Source organism: Puma concolor, chromosome C1 (assembly GCF_028749965.1).
Source record: "Puma concolor isolate L17-30 chromosome C1, mPumCon1.1.hap2, whole genome shotgun sequence".
Lineage (NCBI taxonomy): Eukaryota > Metazoa > Chordata > Mammalia > Carnivora > Felidae > Puma > Puma concolor.
Genome location: NC_141674.1, coordinates 151,816,806 through 151,844,473, shown reverse-complemented (window position 1 = coordinate 151,844,473; position 27,668 = coordinate 151,816,806). Strand labels below are relative to the sequence as shown.

The 27,668-nt window shown below is 34.7% G+C and overlaps 1 protein-coding gene and 1 pseudogene across 2 annotated transcripts in view; both read right to left on the bottom strand.

Moving 5' to 3' along the window:
- The window catches only part of PSMD14 (proteasome 26S subunit, non-ATPase 14), a 100,132-nt gene that overhangs the window by 15,513 nt on the left and 56,951 nt on the right, over positions 1-27,668 (bottom strand). For both annotated transcript variants that reach the window (XM_025933826.2, XM_086718746.1), the window contains exons 6-9: positions 26,343-26,413; positions 25,204-25,354; positions 10,681-10,788; positions 4,028-4,102 (exon numbers count right to left, since the gene is read on the bottom strand). In XM_025933826.2, the coding sequence (XP_025789611.1) occupies positions 4,028-4,102; positions 10,681-10,788; positions 25,204-25,354; positions 26,343-26,413 (405 nt within the window). The remainder of the gene's footprint in view (positions 1-4,027; positions 4,103-10,680; positions 10,789-25,203; positions 25,355-26,342; positions 26,414-27,668) is intronic.
- LOC147578498 (small nucleolar RNA U13) lies at positions 1,470-1,583 on the bottom strand (annotated as a pseudogene).

Sequence of the window (27,668 nt, the reverse complement as noted above, 5' to 3'; positions counted from 1 at the left end):
TCTGAGTATGTAATTCCTGGAAGTTCCTAAATTTTCAAGTTTAGAGTATTTAAGACAGTTTTTCTTAGTCTTATTCTACAAATATTCTTTAGTTGAACTTACAATTGAGTAACTTTTTAAAATGACTGCTAAAATCACTGTGAAAAAAATCTGGTTGCCATTACAGCCAGTCTATTTTGTGAGAGCCATGAGCTGTAATCTGAAGACGTAGCTAGAATAGTTTAGAAAAACGATTCTACTTGCTCAGAGATTTGCAGTTACATGTGGTACAAAGGTTTTCTTATGCTAGAGAAAAAGGTGCATGTCAAAAATCACCTATGAGACTTTGCCAGACACAAAGCTCCAAATTCCTCCATTCCCATTCAAGGGCCCAGGGAGAGACAAGAGTAACCTGAAAAAAATCCTACACAACTAACTCCAATTTTTTTGACTGCTTCCCATCTTCTCCACTGATAAGTGTTCTAGATAATATATCTTCAGGAAATTTTGGTGCAGCTACAACTATATGTATTATAAAACTACCTATAATTAAGTGTGGAGAACTGGATTTTTCTACCACTTCCAAAGCAAAGTTTCCACAGAGCGTGAGGATATCTCTACCATGCCTGAACAAGGATTCCACTGGGACCCCTGAGGAAGTTTAAAGTTAATTATACAGGTTGGTGGGTAAGAGTAAAGGTAGGGCTTTTGTTACCATAAAAGCTCCTGAACTAAGCTATTAGGAGCATAAGCATAACATTAATTAACTTATGTAGGTATTTGCACATGTGTCCTTAATGTCAAGGATAGTGGCTAAATTTTGGGGGGTACCAAAAAGGGGGAAAGCTGATGTAATTATATGGATATTTCTAACCAGTTGGGTGTCAGGTATCAGACTAAAAAAATATTCACATATACGAAATTTTCAGTTTGTATCTGACAGGTGCTCTTTTTCATGGCCAGTATCTATTCTGTAAAAATTAAAAATAGGTGTTGAAAATATACTCCAAGCTATCAACTAAATGTATCACGGCAGATGTAAACTTTGGGACACAGGCAAGCAGCTGCAAAAGAGCTCAATGGCTCTGTCTCCCCTCAGGACAGCAAAGAACTGGCCCCTGCAGCCCCTCACTCATCACCATGCTCAAAGCATACAGGACCTTTGGGTGAGTTTACTGGTAGCTTTGACCTTTTATTTATATTTTGTTATTTATTTATTTATTTATTTATTTATTTATTTATTTATTTATTATTTTTTACGTCAGACAGGTAATGTGCCAACGTCATAACAAGGTTTTTTGTTTTTTTTTTTTTTTAATATTTTTAACGTTTATTTATTTTTGAGACAGAGAGAGACAGAGCATGAATGGGGGAGGGTCAGAGAGAGAGGGAGACACAGAATCCGAAACAGGCTTCAGGCTCTGAGCTGTCAGCACAGAGCCCGAGGTGGGGCTCGAACTCACGGACTGCGAGATCATGAGCTGAGCCGAAGTCGGCCGCTTAACCGACTGAGCCACCCAGGCGCCCCCATAACAAGGTTTAAGGGTGGCACATGTCACACAACGGTGTGAACACCCAATCACGCTTATGAACTACAAAAGGATATAGCTTTGACCTTTTAAAATATGTATTATAAAACTTAAAAAAAAAAAACAAAAGTCTCCTTTTAATGAAAGCCTTATACAGCACATCCTCCCCACAATATATGAATGCGATTAAAACTAGGGGTCATCTGGTTGAAAAGAGGCAGCATTGACAGATGAATGGATAAAGAAGGTGTGGTGTGTGTGTATATATATATATATATATATATATATATACACACACACATATACATACACAATGGAATATTACTTGGCAATCAAAAAGAATGAAACCTTGCCATTTGCAACTATGTGAATGGAACCAGAGTATATTATGCTAAGCGAAATTAGTCAGGGAAAGACAAGTATCATATGACTTCACTCACATGTGGAATTTAAGATACAAAAGAGATGAACATAAGGAAAGGGAAGCAAAAATAATATACAAACAAGGAGGGGGACAAAACATAAGAGACTCAAATACAGAGAACAAACTGAGGGCTGCTGGAGGGGTTGTGGGTGGGAGGATAGGTAAGGGGTAAGGGGGGATGGGTAAATAGGTAGGGCATTAAGGAAGACACTTATTGGGATGAGCACTGGTTGTTATATATAAGGGATTCCATACTGGAATCTACTCCTGAAATCATTATTGCCTTATATGCTAACTAACTAGGATGTAAATTTAAAAAATCAAACAAATAAATAAAAGTAAAAAATAATTTTAAAAAAATGAAAGAGGGGGCACTATGAACAGCCCAATTTATCCCACTTCTCATTCACCTCATGTGCTACAGGTGAATACCCTTCTAAGGTACCTTTGTGGGAAACAGTTTCAACCAGTTAAGAAACGTCTTGTTTACTACTGATTACTCGTCACATTTGGACCAGAGAGTCACATGGGAATCAAAATGTATTGGCTATCAATAGTACTTACTGCTCTTAAAAATTATGTTAAGTCTCTCTCAGAGAGAAATACAAGAAACTAATTTGGAAGATGACTAATTGTAATAGTAAAGAAAGAAAAAAACAGTTCTGATTATAATTTCAAAAAGCAATAGGCAGACTTAAATATTTGGCATTAGGTGAAATAATCCTAAAATAGTAGAAACAAAAGAATGTTATAACCAAGATGTGAGGTAACTGTTAAGGTAATCAAAATTTAAAATTGCCTAGTATAACTTGTACCCCAATGTTTATAGCAGCACTCTCAACAATAGCCAAATTATGGAAAGAGCCTAAATGTCCATCAACTGATGAATGGATAAAGAAATTGTGGTTTATATACACAATGGAATACTACGTGGCAATGAGAAAAAATGAAATATGGCCTTTTGTAGCAACATGGATGGAACTGGAGAGTGTGATGCTAAGTGAAATAAGCCATACAGAGAAAGACAGATACCATATGGTTTCACTCTTATGTGGATCCTGAGAAACTTAACAGAAACCCATGGGGGAGGGGAAGGAAAAAAAAAAAAAGAGGTTAGAGTGGGAGAGAGCCAAAGCATAAGAGACTGTTAAAAACTGAGAACAAACTGAGGGTTGATGGGGGGTGGGAGGGAGGGGGGGGTGGGTGATGGGTATTGAGGAGGGCACCTTTTGGGATGAGCACTGGGTGTTGTATGGAAACCAATTTGACAATAAATTTCATATATAAAAAAAAATAAAAAAATAAAAAAAAATTAAAAAAATAAAAATAAAAACATAATTAAAGAGAATTAAAATTAAAAAAAATAAAATAAAATAAAATTGCCTAGTATAAAAAGGGTAAGAATGTAGCTGTAAATATCTGAAAACACTACTGCATTTCCCTTTTTAATTTTTTTTTAAGTTTATTTATTTATTGAGAGACAGAGAGAGCAAGCAGAGGAGGGGCCGAGAGAGAGAGAGAGAGAGAGAGAAAGGGAGAGAGGGAGAGAGAGGGAGAGAGAGAGGGAGAGAGAAGGGGAGAGAATGGGAGAGAGGGGGAGGGAGAGGGGGGGAGAGAGAGAGAGAGAGAGAGAGAGAGAGAGAGAGAGAGAGAGAGAGAGAATCCCAAGCAAGCTCCACACTGCTTGAAGTGTGTGAAGCGTGAAGCCTGATGTGGGGCCTGAAAGCGTGAACTGTGAGATCATGACCTGAGCCAAAACCAAGAGTTGGACGCTCAATTGACTGAGCCACCCAGGCACACCTCGAATAACCAGGCGCCCAGGTTATTTTATTAGAAAAGATACATTAATCAGAAACATCACAGAATGAGGAGAAAGATTTTTATAGTAACTCATACAACCAAACATAAACGTTTATTTCCTACTTATTCTCTATTTTAGCACCTACCAATAAGGTAAATGTCTTTAATATGTCCAATAAAATATTCCTTTATGTTCCTGAAATTCATTTGGAATGAAAAAATATTCGAACACATCAAATTCAAACATACTAGGTAATAGTTTAAATGGATTTCTAAGATAAAAATTTTAACTTACCTTCTGTTCCAGTTCATTTTTTCGGTAGTTAATAGTAATGGAGTAGTAGTGTCTGTTTAGTCCGTGAATTAATGCCTATATATATAAATTATTAGAAAAGGACAAATTAATATTTTGCATGTAAAAGTTCAAAACTGCTGACATATCCTGTAAATAGTATCTTTACCATCTTCTAAAAAAAGTCTTTTAACCTAAATAAATGAAAATGTATTTTTTTTTTCAGCTATAAGTTCAGAAGGTTTAGAAGTACAGGTCACACATTCTTCAAAATATCATACACAGCAGCACAAATTCAACAGTTTCAGTAGCCTTGCTCAGAGTCAGAGACCGGGTCTGACCTCACTGTAATTTAAGTTACAAACTAACTATTCATAATCTATAAATAATACTTAATTTGTTAAGTCTGATTTTATGATATCTAGGGGCTCTTTGTTATTTCAAAAGAAAAGCCTAAAATTTAGTCATAATAATACACTTATCTTTTCACACACAACATTAATCTGGGGTTTCCCTGTTTCTTGATTCAGTTCTACAGAGTCATATATAGAATCAAATAATTGTGTCTACACATGTCTCCAAATTAACAAAGTCCATTTCTTACCTCATGATCTTAACCAGTGAGAGCAATCTCACTAACCAGAATTTTTTCCACTGCACTTGTCTTCTAAGACAAACAGGAAGGTCATAATAAAAATTTAAGCTAATGACATGGCTTTATTAAGAAACAATGAAATCTGTCTGTGATGAAATCCACGTGCAACTGCTCAAATAATGGAACGCTAGCAACAGACGTTCAAATGGGGTTCAGAATGGTACTCTGGGAGACTCTCTATCTGCCTAGTAAGACATTAAAGTACAGAAATACACCTTGGATTTATGTTCAACAAGTATAAAAACAAAAAGCGTTCGGGGCGTAACTCAAATATAAAGCTAAAGCTGACCAAAACCACCACCACACTCTCTAATTGTTGGAATTTTACAGTTAAGGTCTTAAGGTACTGAGGTAGAGGAGGAAGGGGTAGAAAGGAAACATTTAATGAATACTCAGCCTCTGTCTTGCACAGTAAGTCTTCTATTCTTCACAACAACCCAGTAAGGTAGACTGGTTCTATTTGTATTTTGACAGATGAAGAAAATATAACACAATTCTTAATCTGTACCAGTTTTATATCAAGGCAAAGATGGGATTTGAACCTGAGTATTTCTGGCTCCAAAGCCCATGTTTTTTCTACCATACTATGCCACAACGTATCTTAGGAAATTCTTGGATTCATAAGTCTTTACACTTTAAAGGACCAGGATAAAAACAAGCATAGCCAGTCTTATTTTAAAACTTTGCTACTAGCAAAAATCATTCCACCAAGTACTAAAACATTTTAATATGTACTATAACAATCCATTCTTATCCTAACATCTGCTATAATAAAATGGTTGATGTGCAAAATTAAAGTACTAAATGTATCTATTAAATCCTTATTCATCTCAATAATCATCAGTAGTGAGTCAAATTTCAGTGCTCACAAATGCTGTGCTATGCAGATCAAAAAGTGGAATTAGGGGCGCCTGGGTGGCTCAGTCGGTTAAGCCTCCGACTTCAGCTCAGGTCATGATCTCGTGGTCTGTGAGTTCGAGCCCCGCACCGGGCTCTGTGCTGACCGCTCAGAGCCTGGAACCTGTTTCGGATTCTGTGTCTCCCTCTCTCTCTGACCCTCCCCCATTCATGCTCTGTCTCTGTCTCAAAAATAAATAAACGTTAAAAAAAAAATTAAAAAAAAAAGTGGAATTAATCAGGGCCTCCCTTAATATGTACTAGTATTTGTGTAAATTAGGAAGTGTATCCTCTGGGTAGAAGAATCAGAAAAAGGTACTAGTCCTTCCCGTGGATAAAGCCCAAGTGGAGAGTGGAACTTAACACTAGATTTCAGTTGCCAATTGTCCCCTCATTGAAGTGCCTTTGTACAATGCCCTAACTACATACTTCTACATAGTAGGCATAAAGCTAGTAACACCTATAGCCAATAAACGCAAAAATCAGCCAGTGTGCCCACAGTCTACATTTTGGAGGGTAATTATACTGCTAAAATATACAGTTTGGGATTTGAAGGCACTACCTACTTTTCACTTAACATTATTTAGGTAAAAGAGGTAAAACTAACACAGCATGAAAGAGTAGTAGTTATCATAATAAAAAATATTTAAGCTTAAATAAAATGATATCCCCAAGCAGTCTTCCAGTTTCACTTACTCACTGCGTAAGTGAGCACTGTGTAACACCAGCACATTCCAAATCACAATAATTCGGCCAGGTACAGTCCTCCTTCCACATAAGCCCCCCAAACTCAGCCTCAGTGAATATTAAATTCTCTCAAATTAACCAATTTAGGGGCGCCTGGGTGGGTCAGTCGGTTAAGCGTCCGACTTCAGCTCAGGTCACAATCTCGCGGTCCGTGAGTTCAAGCCCTGCGTCGGGCTCTGGGCTGATGGCTCAGAGCCTGGAGCCTGCTTCCGATTCTGTGTCTCCCTCTCTCTCTGCCCCTCCCCCGTTCATGCTCTGTCTCTCTCCGTCTCAAAAATAAATAAACATTAAAAAAAAAAAATTAACCAATTTAGTTGACAAGTTGAGGCAGCATATACCAAACATAAGATTAGTTTTTTCAAGAGGGAGAACTAACCATTTGGAAGGGTCAAATTACAAATTAAACAGAATATACAAAAAAGGCCACAGTATGTCAGAGAGATAAAGAAGAAAGTTATACAGCTAGGAAAGTTCCTAAAACATCACTACATAATTTTTTGATTTACACTTAACAAACATATGATGGACTTAGGAAAATTTAGGAAAATCTTCAGTAAAACAGGGTTCATTCCCAAAGCTCATTCATTAATTGGCTACTTAAAATCTGCAACAGTTTTGGGGCATCTGGGTGGCTCAGTCGGTTGAACATCTGACTTCAGCTCAGGTCATGATCTCATGGTTTGTGAGTATGAGCCCCACATCGGGCTCTGTGCTGGCAGCTCAGAGCCTGGAGTCTGCTTCCGATTCTGTGTCTCCCTCTCTCGCTGTCCCTCTCCCCCTCATGCTCTCTTTCTCTCAAAAATAAATAAACATTAAAAATTTTTTTTCTTTTAAATCCATAGCAGTTTCTCAGAGAAGCACTGTTATAAAAGTCTGATTCTATTCTATAATATTGTATACTATGGGCTAAATAAGCTTTCAGTGGCTGGCCTGGGAAACCAGCCACCTTTTACAACACTGTTTCTATGATAGTATATTTTGGATTTACTAACAGCATTTAGCTTATTTATGTGCTTCCTGTATATCCTGATCCTGGTTTTCTATGCTCAAATCCTGTAACCTTTCAAGAAGAAAATTCTGCCTAGGTTGGTACTCATTATCAGAGTAAGGTGCTATCTGTTCTAGATTAAGAATGGTTTGGAGGACCATAGACAAAGGGGAGTTTTGAGATATGCTGATTAACTTCCAGGTTACTTCTATGCTGTTTTAGTTCATCTTTAGAGTAGAGCTTCATAATTTTATTGGCATGACAAATTCAAAACAAGTATACAAGTAATCATTATAGTGAAATAAACTTCAAAATCAATCACCATTTGAGTTATTCAAATATTTATTCAAATTCTGCTAACTACCTTTTTGTACCTTTTAAATTTTGAACTGTATAAATATATTATCTGTGCTAAAATTCATTATGTAATTAAATTCCAAGTGCAGTATAAAGAACCAGGAGCACAGGTTATAAATATCAGTTCCTACGTTAATTCACTATGAAACCTGGGCAAATTTTGAACTTTCTGGGCCTCAATGGTTCCTTCCAGGGCAATAGTTTTATAACTCCTCAAAACAAAAACAAAAACAACAAAAAAAGTTTTTCAAACAGCTTAAAACTCTGTTAGACAATGCAATTGTATTCAGGGCTACACTTAGAGGCTCACGGTCCTTGCACAATGCATCTGTGCATCAAAAGTTACCAAATTTCCATGCAGTTCACAACCCAAGCTTCACTTATACTATGGTTCTCAAAGATTTGAAATGCTCTTAACAGTTTAAGTGGAATATAGTTTAAAATTTTTAGTTACTAAAATAAAATGCTTGTTAACTCTCAATCCTATTACCTTTGACAATAATGGTCAAATATTCCAAGGACAAAATAATACAAAGTCTCATATATTAAAACAAAAGTCCATAGGGTGGGCACTATACTTCTGCCTATCAGGATTAAAATGGCTTCCCTTATTTAAAACATGGAAGTTAACATAAACTTTGTCTATTAGCTTTGTTTTATGGTACCTATTTCAACCCTGTTTTAGTGTTTTAAAAATAATGTTTTCTTTAAGTAATAAACGTTTCACAGTAGTAAGTTTAGGAACCACGGAAAAGGAAAAACAGGAAAAAAATTCCATAATGCCACCACCAAAAGTAATCAATGCTAATATCTTGGTATAGATACATAGGCACAGTTTATAAAATATGGATTTGCTAAGAGAACCTTTATATCCTATTTTATAACCTTTTTCTTAACATATTTTGAATTTTCCTCAAATTATTAAACAGTAATCTATAAAATAATCATAATTTTCCCCACTACTGTAAGTATAACAGAAAAAAAATCAATGTTAGAGAAGCATTAGTAACCACCAGCATAAGTGGTTTCTATCCCCAGTTACAAAGAAGTTGGTTTAGGAGGAAGGCCCCTCTTAACACGAACTAATTTTCCTTCAAAATAAAAGCCTTTTGGAAAGGCTCCTGATCCCCAAGTCAAAGATTCTGCTAACATATATTAAAAGTCCATTATAAATATTACCATTCATTTCAGATTCTTCTGGATTGCTTTCTTTCTAGCTTGTCTTAGAAAACTAAGAAATAGTTTTGTCTATGGCCATACCACCCTGAACACGCCCGATCTCGTCTGATCTCGGAAGCTAAGCAGAGTTGGGCCTGGTTAGTACTTGGATGGGAGAAATAGTTTTAAGGTGTGGCTTTGTTCTGTCACTTGTTGGCTTAATCCCATTTGAGTGTTTTAGTACTGAAATTGTCTTAAAACTATTAAGCACTCAGATGACATTCTGATGGGCGCTATTTAAACTGTGAAATAAATATATTTACAGATTTTAATTACAAGGCAAAACAAACTAAAATGAAAGGAAAAACAATGATGTTGCAGCTATTATATACACAGGTCTTTCTAACTTGGGTTTGGAACTTGCTTTATTTATAAGGTCTACCTTAAATGACAGACGGTAAGGTAGCACCGAAAAATAAAAACTGGACTGCTGTAGAAAAAAACAGATTTTAATATTGATTTTACTCAATTTATAAAGTTAAAAAGCAGTGTTTACATTTAAGACATGAAATTGGCAACAGGTGGCTGTTGACTTGCAATTAGTAAAAACTTCTGGCAGAAATATACCATGTAGTAATCACAATGATCTTGGATTGTGAGATGCTACTTAACCTTTTGCAAAAAAATAATGAAGCAGTATGATACTACGGGGGTTTATAAGAAAGGTCATTATCACAGGCTAAACAGGTCCAATAATATATTCTCCTGGAACATACAAGCATGGGCTTGTCTGTACCCAATCAAAAACACTGGTAGCTTATTTCATACTCATTAAACTCTGCAGTTTTCCCTGACTTGTAAAAAAATTTTATGCAAAAGCAACACACCTCAATTCTTTGAAACAAAACATTTCACTTCGGAAAATTTCAGATGAGCGACTGCTACAAAAGTAAGCATCTAAAGGTATAAAGTTATCAGAGTGTAACCCAGGCTTAACCATGGTTAACTATCAAAGCCACAACTCCCCAAAGACAATCATATGACAGAGCAAGGTTTCAGAAGGCAAGAAGTAATAGCTACTATAATGTCTTTGTCCTATGTGTTCTATTAAACCAAACTGGTATTTCTGTCCATTTAATTAATCTTCAGAGAAGCAATTAACTATATAGACACAATTTGTGGTGCATTTAAAAACACATTTAAAATAATCTTTGCAAACAATAAAGATTTGTGTAAAAACAATGAGACACGTGAATGATACACAGAAAACATTAATCACTCAAGAGGATATTAAATGCCCACATAACTGTGAGAACGACGGTTGACATTATTAGAACAAGACATAAATGAATCAAAAGTAATACACAGATATGTTTTGTAGAATTTGTTTTAAATGTGGAGAGTAAACAAAGAAAAGGTAGAAAACTTTAAGTACCATTTAGGAATTCTGTCTCAAGGTGTATCAATTTTCCCATTTTTAATGCTATGAGAAATGTCTACTAACCAATCAATAGTGATACCTAACGCAGTCTACCTGAAACTTGTGTTGGTCCTTGACTACAATGTTAACCATGCAAAGCCATAAGGTACTCTCAAGATAAAGGCTCCCCTATGCTCCCAAAAAGGGTATCCTCAAACTATGTTAGGAAAGTTTAAAGACTCCACAAAAAATGGACTCATAAATGAGCAAATCTAACTTTTGCAACAGAATTTCCATAATCATCTTCTCAAGCACAAGAAAAACTAATTGCAAACAAATTAAAATGCTAAGTATCAGATTTTAATATGACCATTTATAATAGGCTTTTAAAATGTAAAACAGAGTTTTAACACATTATCAAATACAGGCATTACCTGGATAGATGGCTTGTTTAAATGACCCAGATTTGAGGTTGTTTGTCTTGGTTCATGTCCTAAGACCATCATATTAGCATTGATCAATCTGAAGGCATCGATAACAACCTGTAAAAATAAGGTGTCTGGTCAATTCTTTTTTAAAAAGCAAGTGATGATGCCAAGCAACAGTGGACAAGGCATGATCAACTTGCATCTGTTTCTGGCCTATTTCCAGAAAATCATTTAATTATAATATTAATAAAAAAGAACCTCCTGCTGACTGTGCCATCAGCACACCACCCTCTATCTTGTAATGTAAGGTGACACCAATTATTGCAATTTTCATGAAGCAGTAAAGAAAAACATTAACTTTGCATCTTTAGTATTGAAATACATCATTACTAAACTTACACAACCAAACAGCCTTCACTGGTGTGCATGTTTGTCACCTAAATTTTACCTAATCAAAATGAATGACAAAGAGAAACTAAAACTGAAAGTGAGCACAAGCTAAGGGACCACATGTAAAGCCCAGCCCTGTCACATCAATTATACTACCACAGTACTTGAAATGACAACAAAATTACAGCCAGCAAGGCACTTGCTCCACGTATTCTCTTCTAGTCAGATACCTTTTACTTCTTGTGACTATAAAAGACTTTATACCTTGTCTGATGGCCTTAAATATCCAAGCCACTGTCAAGAATAGGAGGCAAATACGAAAAAACCAAGGTCATCTGTGCTTTAAGCCAGGAACATGGTATAGAATGATATGGCCCTAAGTTCATAGTACAGAAATAACAGTAGGTATCATCTTTTTCTAAGTGTATTCAATATTTCCATAAAAAAAGAGTACATAGTCTTACATGATACAGTATTATCTGTTCTTTTATATTAAGAAATTTAACAACCATCACATAGTATCCTAACATTTTTTTTTTCTGTTCATTGTCATGGATTTGATAGAACTCGTTTAAGTTTTATGTAAAGCACTGGGACTTAAGACAGATACTTCTTTCTGGGAATTTAAATCAATTACCTAGATAATAAACTCAATACTGCTGTCACATAAAAAAAATTTTAAGCAAGATAATGTATTTTTCTATATTTGCCTTAAAGGTGCTTTAACTGAGATTTATTAATGTTATAAAAGCAGCCATCAACTAGACTGTTTCCCATCTGTATTAGTTTGAGTATAGTTGAGTAAGTTTAGTTGAGTAAGAGGTAGAAAATAAAATTTATTTTTAAGTTAAGCCACATGAAATCTAATCACATCTGAAAAATCTGTTCAGAGTTATGTATGCACGCTGTACACTAAAGAACAAAATCTAAAGAAAGAAAAAGAAAATCACCCTTTCTAAAAGGCTACCATGAAGGGTCAACAAACAGTATCAAAGAATACAAACTTAGACCGAAGCATTACAAGAAGTATCCACTCCAGCAGGCCAAAAAAAAAAAAAAAAAAAAAAAAAAAATCAACTTTGAATTTTGCTTTTATTTCTAACAGTCTGAATTTCCCCAAAGAGTCCTCCTGCCTCAAAATAAAACCAAGTATCCCCAGAACATACATGATTTAATAGTTTTGGAAACTTTTTTCTTTCCTCTACAATAACTGAAATTCAGACTCAACTTTCACATTTATATATAAATGAATATGGCCTAGGTTTATACCTCCTGCTTATACTTAAAATTTTTTAATCATTTATTTTCATATAGCAATAATAAAAATAGGTACTAATATCAGGCATGCTTTAGTAAAACATCATAAATAATTTCAATCACTTGTTTAAAAAACAAAGAAGTAAAATTTTCTACTAAAAAACACATAAGGTAAAATTAAAATGTAAGCAAAAGGAGAAAAATGACCATTTTAATAGACAGATGTACTTAAATAAATGCAGGATTAAGAACTTCCACCATTTAAGTGTTGTGGTAAACTTAAGAGCAAAGCATCATCTTGGCCCAACTGTTCTTAGAAACCTTTGATTCCATTTTAAAATTTTAGTAAAATCATTTGTAGGAAAAAAACAATCCTACAGAACTATGAAAATTCCATCATATATCACAATAAAATGTCTATGTATTTTTTTTATAGTGAACACTTTTAAACAAACAGCAGGCAGCTATTTTACATGCAAAAATCTCTGTAATATTTCTCTGGAATATTATAAGCAGGTGTGAAACTTCATAAAAAGGAAATGAAAATACCAGCTAAGTAGATATTATGATCAGTTAGAAACAAATCTAAAATAGAAAAAATTAAATTATATTAAATAAAACATTTTAAAGGTGATACACTGCTCAATAAATGATGGCCTGTGTGAAATTACATGCTTAGATTGACAATTCCTGAACAGCAATATGATAGCCAATAGAAAATAATACTTTAACTACACCAAGATTAAAGGAATTTGCTGCCATCGCTATAGCAACTGTCTTAAGGAAACTAACATGTTCAACAACCTGCAGACCAAAATTAGATTTAGTACGCAATAAAAATATAAATATGGCAATATAGTCTACATTTTAATTTCTGTACAATTTTATAATTGCCTTCTGCGCTGTGAGAATAAGTGGGTTTCTCCTTTAGAGCAACCTATCAAAATAGACTCATTAATGTCCAGTGCACTAATGAGCAATGGGTGAAGAAGGTGTTAATTATGCCACAGTAAGATTCAAGAAAAAGCCCTGGTGAGCACTTGGAGGTGTGTATAAGCTGAAGGCATTTCTCCATGTTTATGTATTTACAGCATGATGCAACACAATGACAGCAAAGTGGTCACTCCATGGATAAGAACGGTATCTTAGATACAATATACTGCACAAAGAACCCCCAAAGATTAATTAAGGTTTGGGGGAGGGGACAAGGGAAAGAATCCATTTTTGGAGCTATATGAATTTTCTAAACAGTTTGTTTTAAAATATACATACATTAAACCAGTTCAGTTTATATCTTACAAATCCAAATAGTAATTTAGCCAAAACTCTCTGCATAAAAACTACCTCATTAATATGTACTAACAAAAACTTCCAAACTAAACTATAAAGAATATTTTCAGGAATATGATGCTAGACTTTTATAATTCCTTCCCATGCTGAAATCCTATATACCACATTGAATCTATCCACCAGCCTGACCATTTAATTTTTTCTGGTACAAGTGCCTTGAGACTTTTCAGAGGTCACTGCAACAGTAGACAGCTTATAACAAAACCATTAGCAGTTTGGCTAGCTTAGGGAAACCTCTTACTTTCCTTTTTTGTTTATTATCACTGCATGAATCTGCAGCATATGATAGTTTATAATTTCTCAGGCTTGTTAAATTCATGTTAAAGGTCTGTTTTCTTGTTGAATAAATTTTGTTCATATAATGCTGCCTATTTCATACACTCAGTCTTTAATAGCACCTTTGGTCTATGCGCAACTCACAGATCAAAACAGAGGACTAAAATAGGGGTTGATGATGCTATTTACATGTGTGATTCCTGCTGTCTTCTTGTTAGTAGCTTTAATATAATAGAAGACCTTGTCTGTTTTGTAATTAACACATCTTTACTGGAGAGATATTTGGAAGTGATTGCTGTGAATATACTGGTTAGTAAAATAAACACAATCACACACCACTTTCTGTTATCAGACAAATTTGTGAATTGTACACATTATACTCCAGATCAACAAACTGTGATATAACAGCCAAGTAGAAGACACATATTTATATAACCCTTTATTTTTCTGAAAATATGTATTCACTCTGACCTTGCAAATATAATTAGCTTGTGGGATGTGCAGATTTCAGTACCATGGTTGCTTTACTAATTGCAACTCTTGGAAATAGATACTAAATATTTGGAAGCTGCCAATACAAAATAAAAACTGCATCTTTTTTGTACATCTGTCTTAGCTTATAAAAGCAAAATAGTTTTAAAAACAATACTGTGTTCCATATTTATTCCAAGCACACCCAAGGGTCAAGGACCTATCATTTCATTTTAATAACGAATCTGGTTTACGACTCAAAACTGTAATTATTTCCAAATTCAGCTTAATCCATAATTTTTTGGCTTCTTTCATAAGTATAGTACAGTTTATCCAATATGCTATTTATTTTCAAATTCATATTTTCATATCAACTGCTAGGTCACTGAGAGACTAAATTTCTAAAGCATCAACCTATGTAAACCCAATGTTTACTTTCAAAGGAGGCTCTCTTCTTAAGCAAAGCTCTTAAAATTAGTTTAATACAAAGGTTTCTGAAAGAAAAATGCATAAGCACTTTTGGCAGTAGTTACTAGAATTATAATCTCTACGTCTCCGTGTCTCTCTTATAACAGTAGCTGCCTTTGGCATTTCCAATTGCATTTATATTGAAGTCAATGACTATGGAAAGTGTTTACATAAAAATAAACAGAAGCAGATTTTTTTTAAGGCTTGAAAGAAAACTTTTAAGACCTCAAAATCAATGTCAAATGTCAAAAAAAAGAAAAAAGGTTGTAATTCAGTTACCAATTACATTACATACTTAAAAGTACATACACCTACTACTGTATCTAATGACTATAAAAATGCTAGTGTAGCAGCACTCCATATCAAATACTCTTTATCACCTAGAAATGACCTGTTATCAACTGCTTAGGTTGTCTCTAGATTCTTTAAAAATTAAGGGTGCATGTGACCTGGGAGTACTGCTGGGGTTTGTGACCCTTTCGTTACTTCTGCTGCCATGCACTGCCAGACATCTATAAGAGAAAAACATCTTCTGTCTCTTGTAAGCCCACAGCATAAAAAATTCAAAGAAATCTTACTTTTTATGCCATTTCCAATGAAAAGCACTAAGAACTAAAACTGACTCATGCCAAATGCATATCACTGAATTGCTGTGATTTCTTAGTCTCAAGTTTGCAACACGGAAATTATTTATAAAATGTCAATTTTAGCTCTGGAAAAGAAATTCCTATGTGTATGTACATTTTCTTTCTTCATCCTTGGAGAACTGCTTACTGTAGCTAGAGATCTGTAGTACAACTTCAATATACTGGGAGAAAAGGGGGATGGGGTGGAACTAGCATAATGTATTTTTTTTGACAAGTGAAGACATGCATCAAAAAATGCAAACAGTAAGTTCAGCAGGATTTTTTCTGGTATGCACGTAGTCGGTCTGGTATAGGTACCTAAACGCTTGAGACACAGGAGTCAGAATCCTGCCTAAGTTACAATTGTGGTTCTTCAATGGCTAGCTCAGCGATCCAGGGTAAGTTATTTACGCTCTCAATGTCTCCATTTGCTCATGAATGACACCTCACAGAGTTGGTGATAAGATTAAATAAAACGTATGTGTACTTGCCACTGTAGTTCTTAGTGTTATTAACTGTGGCAGTCACAGAGTAGCCAGCTCAGACCTCCTTTCAGACAGAACCTGCTTCAGAGAGCATCGCTGACTCACCACCTCCACATGCTACACCTTTGGATCTTCTGGGAGTTCACCCTAAGTCATGTTTTCCTTGGGCTACTCCCAGCCAACGAATGAGTACCGTGGCGGTACTAGAACCTAGGATTACTCTAAAGGCAATTTTATCTCAAGGACTCCCCATCAGTCTGGCTGAAACTTTCTCAGAAACATATTGTAGTCTGGTATTTTTCCTACCCAATTCTACCTTTCCTTTTTCCTTCTACAGGGTCAGACCTGTACTGCTGTCTGAAGGGTCTCCCCTTTATCCATCACAGGTGCTTACCATAATAAATCTCTTGCACAACTAATCCCATTTTGGTACCTGCTTCTTGGAACACCCAAACTGACCTGGTAAACAAGGTAGAATACTGCTACTATAACAGTGTTAAAGTTAGAAAAAAGCTACTCCAAAACCAAATCAGAATTATAAATTTGGCATCCGCAGGCACTTGACATATGAAAACATCAACAGAAAATGAGGGAGAAATATTGAAAAAAAAAATTGACTGTTTATTATTTATTTTTGAGAGAGAGAGAGGGAGGGAGGGAAGGAGAGAAAATCTGAAGCAGACTCCAGGCTCTGAGCTGTCAGCACAGAGCCCGATGCAGGGTTCGACCTCATGAACCACAAGATTCATAATCTGAGCCGTAGTCGGATGCTTCACCAACTAAGCCACGCAGGTACCCCAAGGGAGAAACATTTAAAGACCTCTATTTCCTTAGGAAAATTCCTAATTAAAGTTTTTTAAAAAGTATACAGTTATGCTAAATATTATTATCTCTTTTTAAAAATGACAATATGCCTGGAATCTTGACACTCCGGTATAACAGATATTTCTAGATTGTGACAAATAAACACTAAACTTAAAGACTGAACTTCTCAGAGGACTATTAATGATACAAGAGACTATCATCTCTGGGTCACTGGTCTGATATCAACTCAGAGTACCAATTCTATCTGGTGGCTACTCACCCACAGTCTATATTAAATGAACAAGTGACTTCAGATTCCTTTCTGGTATCTGAAACTAAAGCAAACTAAAGCAAACTAACAAACTAAAGCAATATAGTCAATATGCTTCTTGACAGTTCCACAAAAAGGAGAGAAAGAAAAGACTTTAGAGACTAAAGGCTGAAGCTCAACCATGTTAACAAGACGGTAGGGCAGGTGGATATGAGGAATAAAGGACTTACATACATTTCTTGTGCTGTAATATCACCTTCAAAGAAAAATGCAAACATATCCTTCAAACTGCCATCTCTCAATAGGAAAGGTCATTTTTGTAAGAAAAATATGTAATGGTTAATACTTTGTTGTGTATCATTTTCGTATTTTTATTGAGCTTATTAAATACTGTATAGAAATTATCTTGTTTAAATCTCTCAACAACCAAGAGGTAAGTATTAATATTCTCAACTTATGGATGAGAAAATGGAGGCTCAGAGAACTTGGATAAATTAAATGAGGTGACACAACCAGCAAGTGATACCACTATGATCTGTACATACACAACACGCCAAAGTCAGTACTCTTCACCACGAAGCTATTTGATATAACACTTTCTCCTATCACAAAACAAGAAAAGACTACTCTGAGATCAGTTACGACAGCAGCTTTGTGTGCTACTCACCATCAAATAAATATCCATTCCCCAGAAGAGTACCTGGCATACATAATATGGTATAGAATAAACACCTATTAAAACCAAGAGCTCCAAGGAAAGCATTTTATATAAAGTTTTATCATTCATGTTCATTCTTCCTCAAAAAAGGGTCATTATCTATAAATATCTAATCACTATCTTTACAAAATATATACTTCTCACCTCCTATCACTGATCAGTTTTGAAATTCATAAAGTACTCTTCCATGACATACTGAACCAAAAAACCCAAACATCACCAAGTACTGACCTACGTTTGGAATAAAAACTGCATACAGTAAAGCAATTTGGAATGTAAGAAGTGGCACTGGGCATCTATTAATTAGCTTCCTAGTCATCTAAGAATAATCATTCAGGAATCAACTATGACCTACAAAAGTATCTACCCCCAATGATAAGAACATATTAAATCTATTAAAACTAAGTCCCGGGTACAGAAACATCCTCACAATTAACAAGGGCTAATGTCAAATCATTTCAGTATGATCTTAAACAATTACTATATATATGGGTTATGGAAAAGCTTCCCCTACAAAGTTATGATTTCCATTTGCTGGCACAATACTGGAATTAATAACGGGATAGACCTTGTTCTTCTCTATGTCTCCAGTGTATGCCTGGGACACAGTAGTGATCAGGAAGTACCTGTTAAATCAATGACCAAGGATCTTTAGAGTGGGGGAAGAAAAGTATTCAAGAATCAAAAGTCAATAAATAATATTCTTACAGATAATGGAAAGAGTTTTAAAGGTTCTCCTATACCTTTACTGAAACAGCTTAATTTGAAGTGGATTTATATCATCCAAAATGCATAATAAGTACTAAACAATAATAAAGTAGGTCAGAGACTACATTATTAATACAGGAACTATAAATTAAAAGAACTATACTAAGAACTGTTAGTTCTATATAAGATTTATGTTTCTTAGAATTTTAATGTTTTTATTTATTTTTGAAGGAGAGAGAGACAGAGCATGAGCAGGGGAGGAGCAGAGAAAGAGGGAGACACAGAATCTGAAGCAGGCTCCAGGCTCTAAGCTGTCAGCACAGAGCCTGATGTGGGGCTCGAACTCACGAACTGTGAGATCATGACCCGAGCTGAAGTCGGACGCCTAACCGACTGAGCCACCCAGGTGCCCCTGTTTCTTAGAATTTTAAACATAAAATTGCTTTAACATTCGTAGCTGACAATTTCTGATTATATCAGCTAAATAAATATTGTAAACTATTAAGCTTGTCTATCGGGAATACTGTAGGCACATTAGCACCTATAATTTCTTAGGTAGCCTCACAAATTAAATCTGAGAATTTTATAAAACTTCAAATTGATAATAAGAGTGTAAAACAGGAAGCAAACAAAAGATAATATAGTAACTAAACTTGTTCCAAGAGTTGGATGGGTATGCTCACAGAGCTATATTAGGAGTAGAAATAGAATTTTTATGTGTCCTATTTTCTATTTTTCTCTTGCAATCTGGAAAACTAGATGAAGGTGTGTGTGTGTGTGTGTGTGTGTGTGTGTGTGTGTGTGTGTATACAATCTGAGATTAGGACTATCCAGCCCAAACTGACCCTTATGGGATACCGATGAAAAACAAACAAACAAACAAACAACTTATGAATAACAGGTATTCTGCGTATCTTTCACTATCTTTAGAAGGCAAATAGCATGTTACACATGAACTCTAGCTCTGATTACATTACACAAAGTTCATACTCATCAAGGCTAATATCTATGAACTGGCTCACTGACCTTATCAATCCCACATTTCACTTATTTAATAAATGACTCTGTAACCAATAACATAAAAATTACTAAACCTCATAAAATTAACCAGTTTTTTGTATGCTAAAAGCCAAAACTGGTAATGGCTGGCTGACCACTGACACATTCATTCTTTGATTTTATTTTATAAACATTTATGAAGAAAATGATTTTTTTTTCCAAGACACTACATAAATTCTCAGATATGAAAACATTTCCCCATTGAAAGAGGCCCCAATCTTGTAGGGAAGATAATACGTAGGCAGATGAACAAAACAATTTTGGGTGCAATACATTAATCACTTGAAAGTTTGACTGCATTTCAAAGGCCAGAATTTTAATGTAATTATTTTTCTCTTCATCCGAATGTCTTAGAGAAATATGTCAGAAAAATAGTAACTGCTCAATAAAAGAATCAGCTGATTGAGTATTCTTAAATTAAGAAATACAAAATACAGGGGAAGTTTCCATTTCTTTTGTAGTCATTGCCTTCATCTTCTTAAAATGAGCAAGTCAGTTAATGTATAGACTTGTTCTTAAAAGATTGTCAGAAATATTCACATTCCAGGGGCGCCTGGGTGGCGCAGTCGGTTAAGCGTCCGACTTCAGCCGGGTCACGATCTCGCGGTCCGTGAGTTCGAGCCCCGCGTCAGGCTCTGGGCTGATGGCTCGGAGCCTGGAGCCTGTTTCCGATTCTGCGTCTCCCTCTCTCTCTGCCCCTCCCCCGTTCATGCTCTGTCTCTCTCTATCCCAAAAATAAATAAACGTTGAAAAAAAAAAAAAAAAGAAGAAATATTCACATTCCATATTTTTAAATATGCTAGTTGTAAATCTCTTTAAAAAGTACCAATTATTTTAACCTTCAGAATATAATGTCACTTACTGCACATCTCCTGTATGGCATGCACACCCTACTCATTACATAGATCATTTCATAATACTATGAGACAGGTACCAAAACCCCTGTTTTATAGATGAGACAACTGAAGTTCTAGATTCGGCAACTTGCTCAAAGTCATACTACGGAGAGGAGATAAAGAGATAAAAATGGGATTCTAATGCAGGCCTGATCCCAAAGCCCATGCTCTTCATTACTCTATGCCCTGCCTTTATGACAATAAGAAGAAAACGCTAAAACAAAACTATTTTTGAGTAGTTTAAAATCTCCACCATCTTAAAACTTCTAATACAAAATTTCTGGATAAGTAAAATATTTGCCCTCCTTACCCTGAAAAAGACAAAACCTTCTAAATCTCTTGAAAATAAAAGGTAAGCTCTTATGTTCATTCCTTAATTCTTTCCTCCAATATTTGCATTTATTCTTCAAAGTCCTATCTTTTTTATAAAATGCTGACTAAAAACAACATCATCAAAAACTGTTCATTTTACATTCTAACGTATCCGTGAAAAAGCATGAACAAAGAGGCTAGGTATACAATCTGGAATAGAACTGTTTCTACATTCTCCTCCAGAAGGTACAAACTTATCTTTTCTGAGTAATGTGCTATCAAGACTCAGTCCAAGCTTCATTTACTTTGTGCAGCCATACCAATTTCTTTCTAATTTAATTTCCATTTACTATGTTTGCTATGCAAGTACTACTTTATTGCATATTGGCACATACAAGGTTCCAAATAAGTATCTGCTGGATTATTTCTAGCAACCACCTTAATACTTAGTTACAGAAACAAAGCAGTATCAGTATAATTTGTATTCTACCAGTATGCAACATAGGGTTATCAAGCATATAATTGGCAGAATGTTATCTGGCTCACTAGTGACACTAAATGTATATGACTTATCTTCACAAAAAGACATTTTTTAGAATCATTAGCACACAGGCACATCAGATGTACTTAAGAAATCCCTGCTGATAAACAGGATTTCTGATCAGAGTAAACAGAAATTTCTCAAGAAAACCCAGCCAGTGTGAAGATTTATATGGACTAAAGGGTTATGAGGGTTTTTTTTCTCTTTTACTGTTTTCAAAATAGGAAACAAAACATGGAGATTGTTAACAGCAGGTAACATCTGAACATTTTTACTGATAGGAATTGTGATAAGGAAATAGGTTCTCAAAAGAAGTAATAGTTGCATGGTAGTTTTATGATTTTGTACAGTCATCATTCTTTTTGCCCTAAGGACGCAGTATAATCATGTTACAACTTCGAAATTTGCTGCTGGATCAAGTCCAGTTGTGGGCTATATATTCAAGACAACAAAACTTTAAGCAAGAGGCTGTCACTTTATTACTTGAGAACTGAAGTTTAGAATATCTGAATATGCGTATTTTACAAATAAACTAAAACAGATTTTTAACTATTTCACTGAGAAGTTTAGAGTGAGACTCACCAGTAATTTCTATAGCTTACTCTCCATTTAAATTATGCAGGTTATTAACATTTTCTACCTGTATCATTTTTAAACATTTACAGGATTACATAATATACAGAATACTGTGGATTCTTTATCATATAGTGTATTTTATTATTTACGTAGGTCTCAATGTTTGGCCCTAGGGATGTCGCAAAAGCTGACAGGAACAGGTCTGTCTAAATTGTCTTTTTTTTTTTTAATTAACAGAATACTGTATAAGAAAAATCAATTAATAAATAACTACTATAAATAGTACAGGGAACTATTGAGAACTTAGACAAAATGTGTAGCCCCTTACCCTGACTTACACTGAGGGAAGTGATACCTATCCAAATAAGTTAAGAAAGGGTGTGGTAATGACCTCTGGTACTCATTTTCCAATTCTGTGTTACTCTAATTATATAGTTCGTAACTGTCTAATATTAAAGAGCCATTAAAACAGTTTGAGCTCTGAAATTTTATAGACCTGATTTGTATCCTTGTTCTGCTGCTTAATAATGCTATGATTTTGGGGGCGCCTGGGTGGCTCAGTTGGTTAAGTATCTGACTTCAGCTCAGGTCATGAACTCACAGTTCGTGAGTTCGAGCCCTGCGTTAGGCTCTGTGCTAACATCTCAGAGCTGTGCTGACAGCTATTTTGGATTCTGTATCTCCCTCTCTCTCTCGCTCTCTCTCTCTCTCTCTCTCTGCCCCCACCTCCCCACTTGCACTCTCTCTCTCTCTCTCTCTCTCTCAAAAATAAACATTACAAAATAAAAATTAAAAAATAATGCTATGATTTTGGGTAATCTCTTTGACCCTAATTTTTTTTTTATCTTTTCATTGATAAAATGGAGTAATAATACTGCCTGTATCCCCAGAATTACTAAAGAATACATGAGACAAGTTGAAAATTTATCACCACAATACCTGGCACACAGCAATAATTCCATAAATATACAGTCAAGTCACTATAAAAGGAAATCAAACATTATGAATTAATGAGACTACAAAGAATTAGTAATTACCTCATCACTCAAAAACAGATAATATTGGGATTTATGAAAATGAAAATATAAAATATACAGGAAAGAGGTATTAAGTGAACAGAGACTCAATGTGAATAATTTATATATAGATTGTCATTTTAACTCTTGATCTAATCATTGTTTTGCTAAATATTTTGACAGCTTTGATAAATCACATGCAGGGAAGGGGAGAGGGAGAATCCTATGTTACTCTTGTTTTTTTTTAAGTTTATATACGTAAGTTTGGCTTACAGTTTTGAGAAGTCTTGACACTAAAAGAACCATAAATTATAACCAAACTCAGACATCCTACAGATGAAGTTACACTATTGAGAAAGAACTGGATCCTTATTTCAGGTAATATTAACTATACGAATCTATGTTGGGTGCAAGAAGTGATGTGAATCATCGATGACAGATACTTATACTCTATTTTTCAAAAATATTTTTTATGACATGTAAAACTAGACAATGATACATATGATTTTATAAAGTAATTTTAGATATATTATTTTGAAAAAATAACTACATTTACCATATGACAACAGTCCTGTCATGCAAGTGTTTTAATGAAAGTCATTCTTTTAACATGAATTATGATTAATCAGAAATAAACAATGCAAATACCAATGTTATATAATACCTTAACTAGGTTTAGAAACTAAAACTGACATCAAGATACTATAAACAAGACAGAACTCTAATTATACTTAAAATTAAGCTTCAATTATCTTTTGTAAATATTGTGGTGGGGGTACTTAACTGGATAACTGTTATATTTCTAAAATAATAATTATTACTTAAATGAGTTAATTGTGAGTTATTAAAAAGGTACCGTATCAGAGAATTAAACTTAGGGAAGTATCATACTGTATTTTAATTCATAAAACTGACAAAATTCAAGGATTTAACTCCTTTTATCTGTATTAGTTAAGTAACAATATAGTTTTAAAAAGAATAAACTGAAATACAGGTATACAGCAAGCATCAGAAGTGATCCTCTTTGAATTATCTACTACATTGGTTTCTATTATTATTGTTTTTGTGGCTAGTTTCCACCTCTGAAAAACTAAATCACATCTAATAGGATCATGATTTAGGGAAGACCTCAATTTTTATTCGTCATAATGATAGGATGTCAGAAAGTGTTCAACTTCAAATTCAAAACAGATAAAAACTCCACGTTTAATAGCCATATTTAGTTTGTTTGAGCTGGTGAGCAGATATAAATGTAATCTGCAATGCTAGCAAATTCCAGGTCTGATAGATAGCAAGCTAATATTTATTTTTAAGTGCTCTAAAAATTATTTGTAAAAGCTGCATAAAAAGGATTCCATAAATGTATTGTGATTTTAACAATTATTCTACACTACAATGGAAGTACATGCTCAAACAAGACACCTCAGCAGTATTTTAAAGCAGTAACCACCTAGCCAATTTCTGTATGTTCTGTAGTTTTTCTAATCCACTCTCCCTGTGGTTGAGCAAAATCGAATTGCCTCTCACATTTGCAGACAGCTCTGTGAAGGTGATAATAGAGCTGCTCCCTGCTGTCATGAGGCAGGAAATAGGAAAATGGCATATGGGGCTAGAAAGAAAGAAATAAAAAAAAGAAAGAAAGAAAGAGAGAACGAAGGGGGGGAAAAAAGAACTAAACAAGAACAAAAGATTTCAACAAAGAACAACTATAACCCAATATGCTTTGCAAGTTAATCTCTTTTCTGAATCATTTAGCATATTTAATCATTCATCTGCGTCCTCACTCCAAAAATGCGAATGGCTGATACCAAGTCTTTGGGTCAAGTTTTCATTGTCTAAAACATTTGGAACATCCAACTCCAGAATATGTTCTATACAATGTCTGCAAAACAGAGAGTCTTTAACTAGAGACATAAAATGTTGTGCCAATCCCAAATTCACCATTTTAAAATAAAGGAAGATAAAACAATGTTTACTAAAATAATAATAAAATGTGCATAGCAGGCTTTTATGTGGTTTAATGTTCCTAAATCTATGAAATAAAATTAAATTAAAAAATAAACATGTATGATTAGACAATTTTAGCTGATTAAAGTAGAAACAAATCTCCAAATAGTTATATTGCTAATTATACCAAGACACATTTTTCGACTTGTACAGTTTTTTGTTTGTGTTTTTAAATACACAGGGTTTTTTTTTTTTCTGTGTGTGTACAAATCCTGCTCTAAACAAAAGAAATTTTAATCTAATGTATCTGTAAACAGAATGTGGCAGTAGGTGCTAATAAAGATAGAATCTACTCTACCTTTCCTTTTACACTCTGAATGGGATCCACAACCACTGCCACAGCTCTCTCCGACAAGGCTTCAAAGCTCTGCTGAGTGTTGATATCCACACCAGAAAGCCAACAACCAAAGCCAGGGTGACTGTGATACCAACCAACAACCATCTCAGGCCTGAAACAAAGAGGGCATTCAGCAGTTCAGAACAGAACAAGTAATACACATGTATGCTATGAAAAGAAACAACACACTAACAGGGTATAAATGAAGAAGAGATGAAAAACACACAGGTGTGAAAAAGCACCATTAGAAACATTGAAATCATACACCATATTATCCAGAAAACATGGAAATGAATAAGCATGACAAAGGAGTGCTATCATTAAGAGATGCACATTAGCAGTGGTAGATACGGCTTTCAGTTTTTCACCTTGTTACCACACTTTCTCTGAGCCAGTTTTTACCCTTTCAGCATTCAAGTAAATATCTACTCTTTAACTCCTTAGCTCTGGGAATAGGATTTTCCAGGCAGAGTACATTGTTAACAATGGACACCAGGATTCACTGTTGTGAAAGGATTAAATATCAATTAAACCAGCAGTAGAACTAGGAACTCAGTCAAAAACCAATTTGCACTGTTCTGCTCAGCTGCTGAGCCTTTTGCTAACATTAATTTTGAAGTTTCTTCCACAGTAGAAGAATTTGAGCAAGAGAATGACAACTATTGAGAGATTTAATCTGGGGAAAAACTTGAAAAATATCTAAATTCTACTTTCTCTGTCTTTAAAAATCATATGCCTAATATAATTAAATAGCCAGAATCTTATTTAGTCCCAACTCTCCAATATATGGAACATACAAGCTCTTTCAATTATAAATGACCAGACAGTAACTCCATATGCTGAACAGGGAAGCTGCAGCCCAAGCTTACTATGTGATGGTTGAGAATTTTAACATGAGGCAGTTTTCTCATTGGCAAATTTCTCTGATTCTAAAAGAAAGAGATACTAGATAGGTAGTACACAGGACTGACAGTGATAATTTACATTAAGTACATGGCTTTTTTTTTCCAGGTATGATAGTCATAAACATCCAGATTTTTGAAACACATTTCTAAAACTACTTCCCATTATTCCTTTATAAAATTAGTTAGAATACTTACCTTCCTGTCTGCTTCAACATATCTAACATTTTGGCTTGGAACACTGGATCAACTGCCTCCACACTGACACCCTGGGTTAGACAAAAAGAAAAATAACTAGCTTTTAGAACTGTGAATAAATACCCAGAAACCTTTTTTTTTTTTTTTTAACAATCTAAATGAACAAAAAGCTACCAAAAAAAAAAACAAAAAACAAAAACCCAAAAACCCCAAAACCCCTATGTATATTATTTTGGGATGCCAAAATAATTTTATAGGCTTGGATACTCATAATTGATTCCCATTTATGTCATTCAATTATCAGCCATACTTTAATAAAGCTTCTAAAATTGCCATTTACCAAACTGCTGTTAGCTAATGAGTTAAGTTTTGGGGATCCTTTAAGAGTTTATGGCCATGGCTATGCACACACACACACACACACACACACACACACACAAATACCAGAAATACCAAATGACTGAACCAACTATTTTTGGCTAGACCTATCTTGGCAAGCATAGTTCCAAATGCCATCTCTGATACCTGATTAGCATTATATCCCTTCCATCCCATCCAAAGTTCTACAACTATTCAGCTATTATAATAATCAATAACCTAAAGACTTTTTGTTCCTCAGCAATATAAATACTCTGAAGAAGGATAACAGTTTATGAATTTACCAGAGTTGTTTTTGTTTGTTTTGCAGGGTGGGCTGGGAGAGGAGGAAGCTGAGTGAGTGCTTCAGTAAGAACTACTTGGTAGATTAAGTGCTTGGAGGCAAATATATACTTTTGAATATCATCTCAAATATAAAAGCAATCACAAATAATTCTTCATTAGAGATCTAAAACCAAGTCTTTTAAATGCTGCATTGTCTTGCTAGTTCAAAAGATTTTTAGAACATGGAAGAATTAAAGACAATCATGTCATCTCTCCAGTGGTAGATCAGTGCCATTATAACTCCTACAAGGTTTTCTTCTAACATCAGGAATTTAATCTATCTCAATAAAGCAGTTAATATTTAAGCACTTCCTTCCCACCAAAACAAATGATATTTTGAATCTTTTTTTTTTTTAATTTTTTTAACGTTTATTTATTTTTGAGACAGAGAGAGACAGAGCATGAATGGGGGAGGGTCAGACAGAGAGTGGGAGACACAGAATCCGAAACAGGCTCCAGGCTCTGAGTTGTCAGCACAAAGGCCGACGCGGGGCTCGAACTCACGGACTGCGAGATCATGACTTGAGCCGAAATCGGACACCCAACAGACTGAGCCACCCAGGCGCCCCGATATTTTGAATCTTAATAGAGAAAGCATCCTCAAGAACAGGGGTATGCCTATAG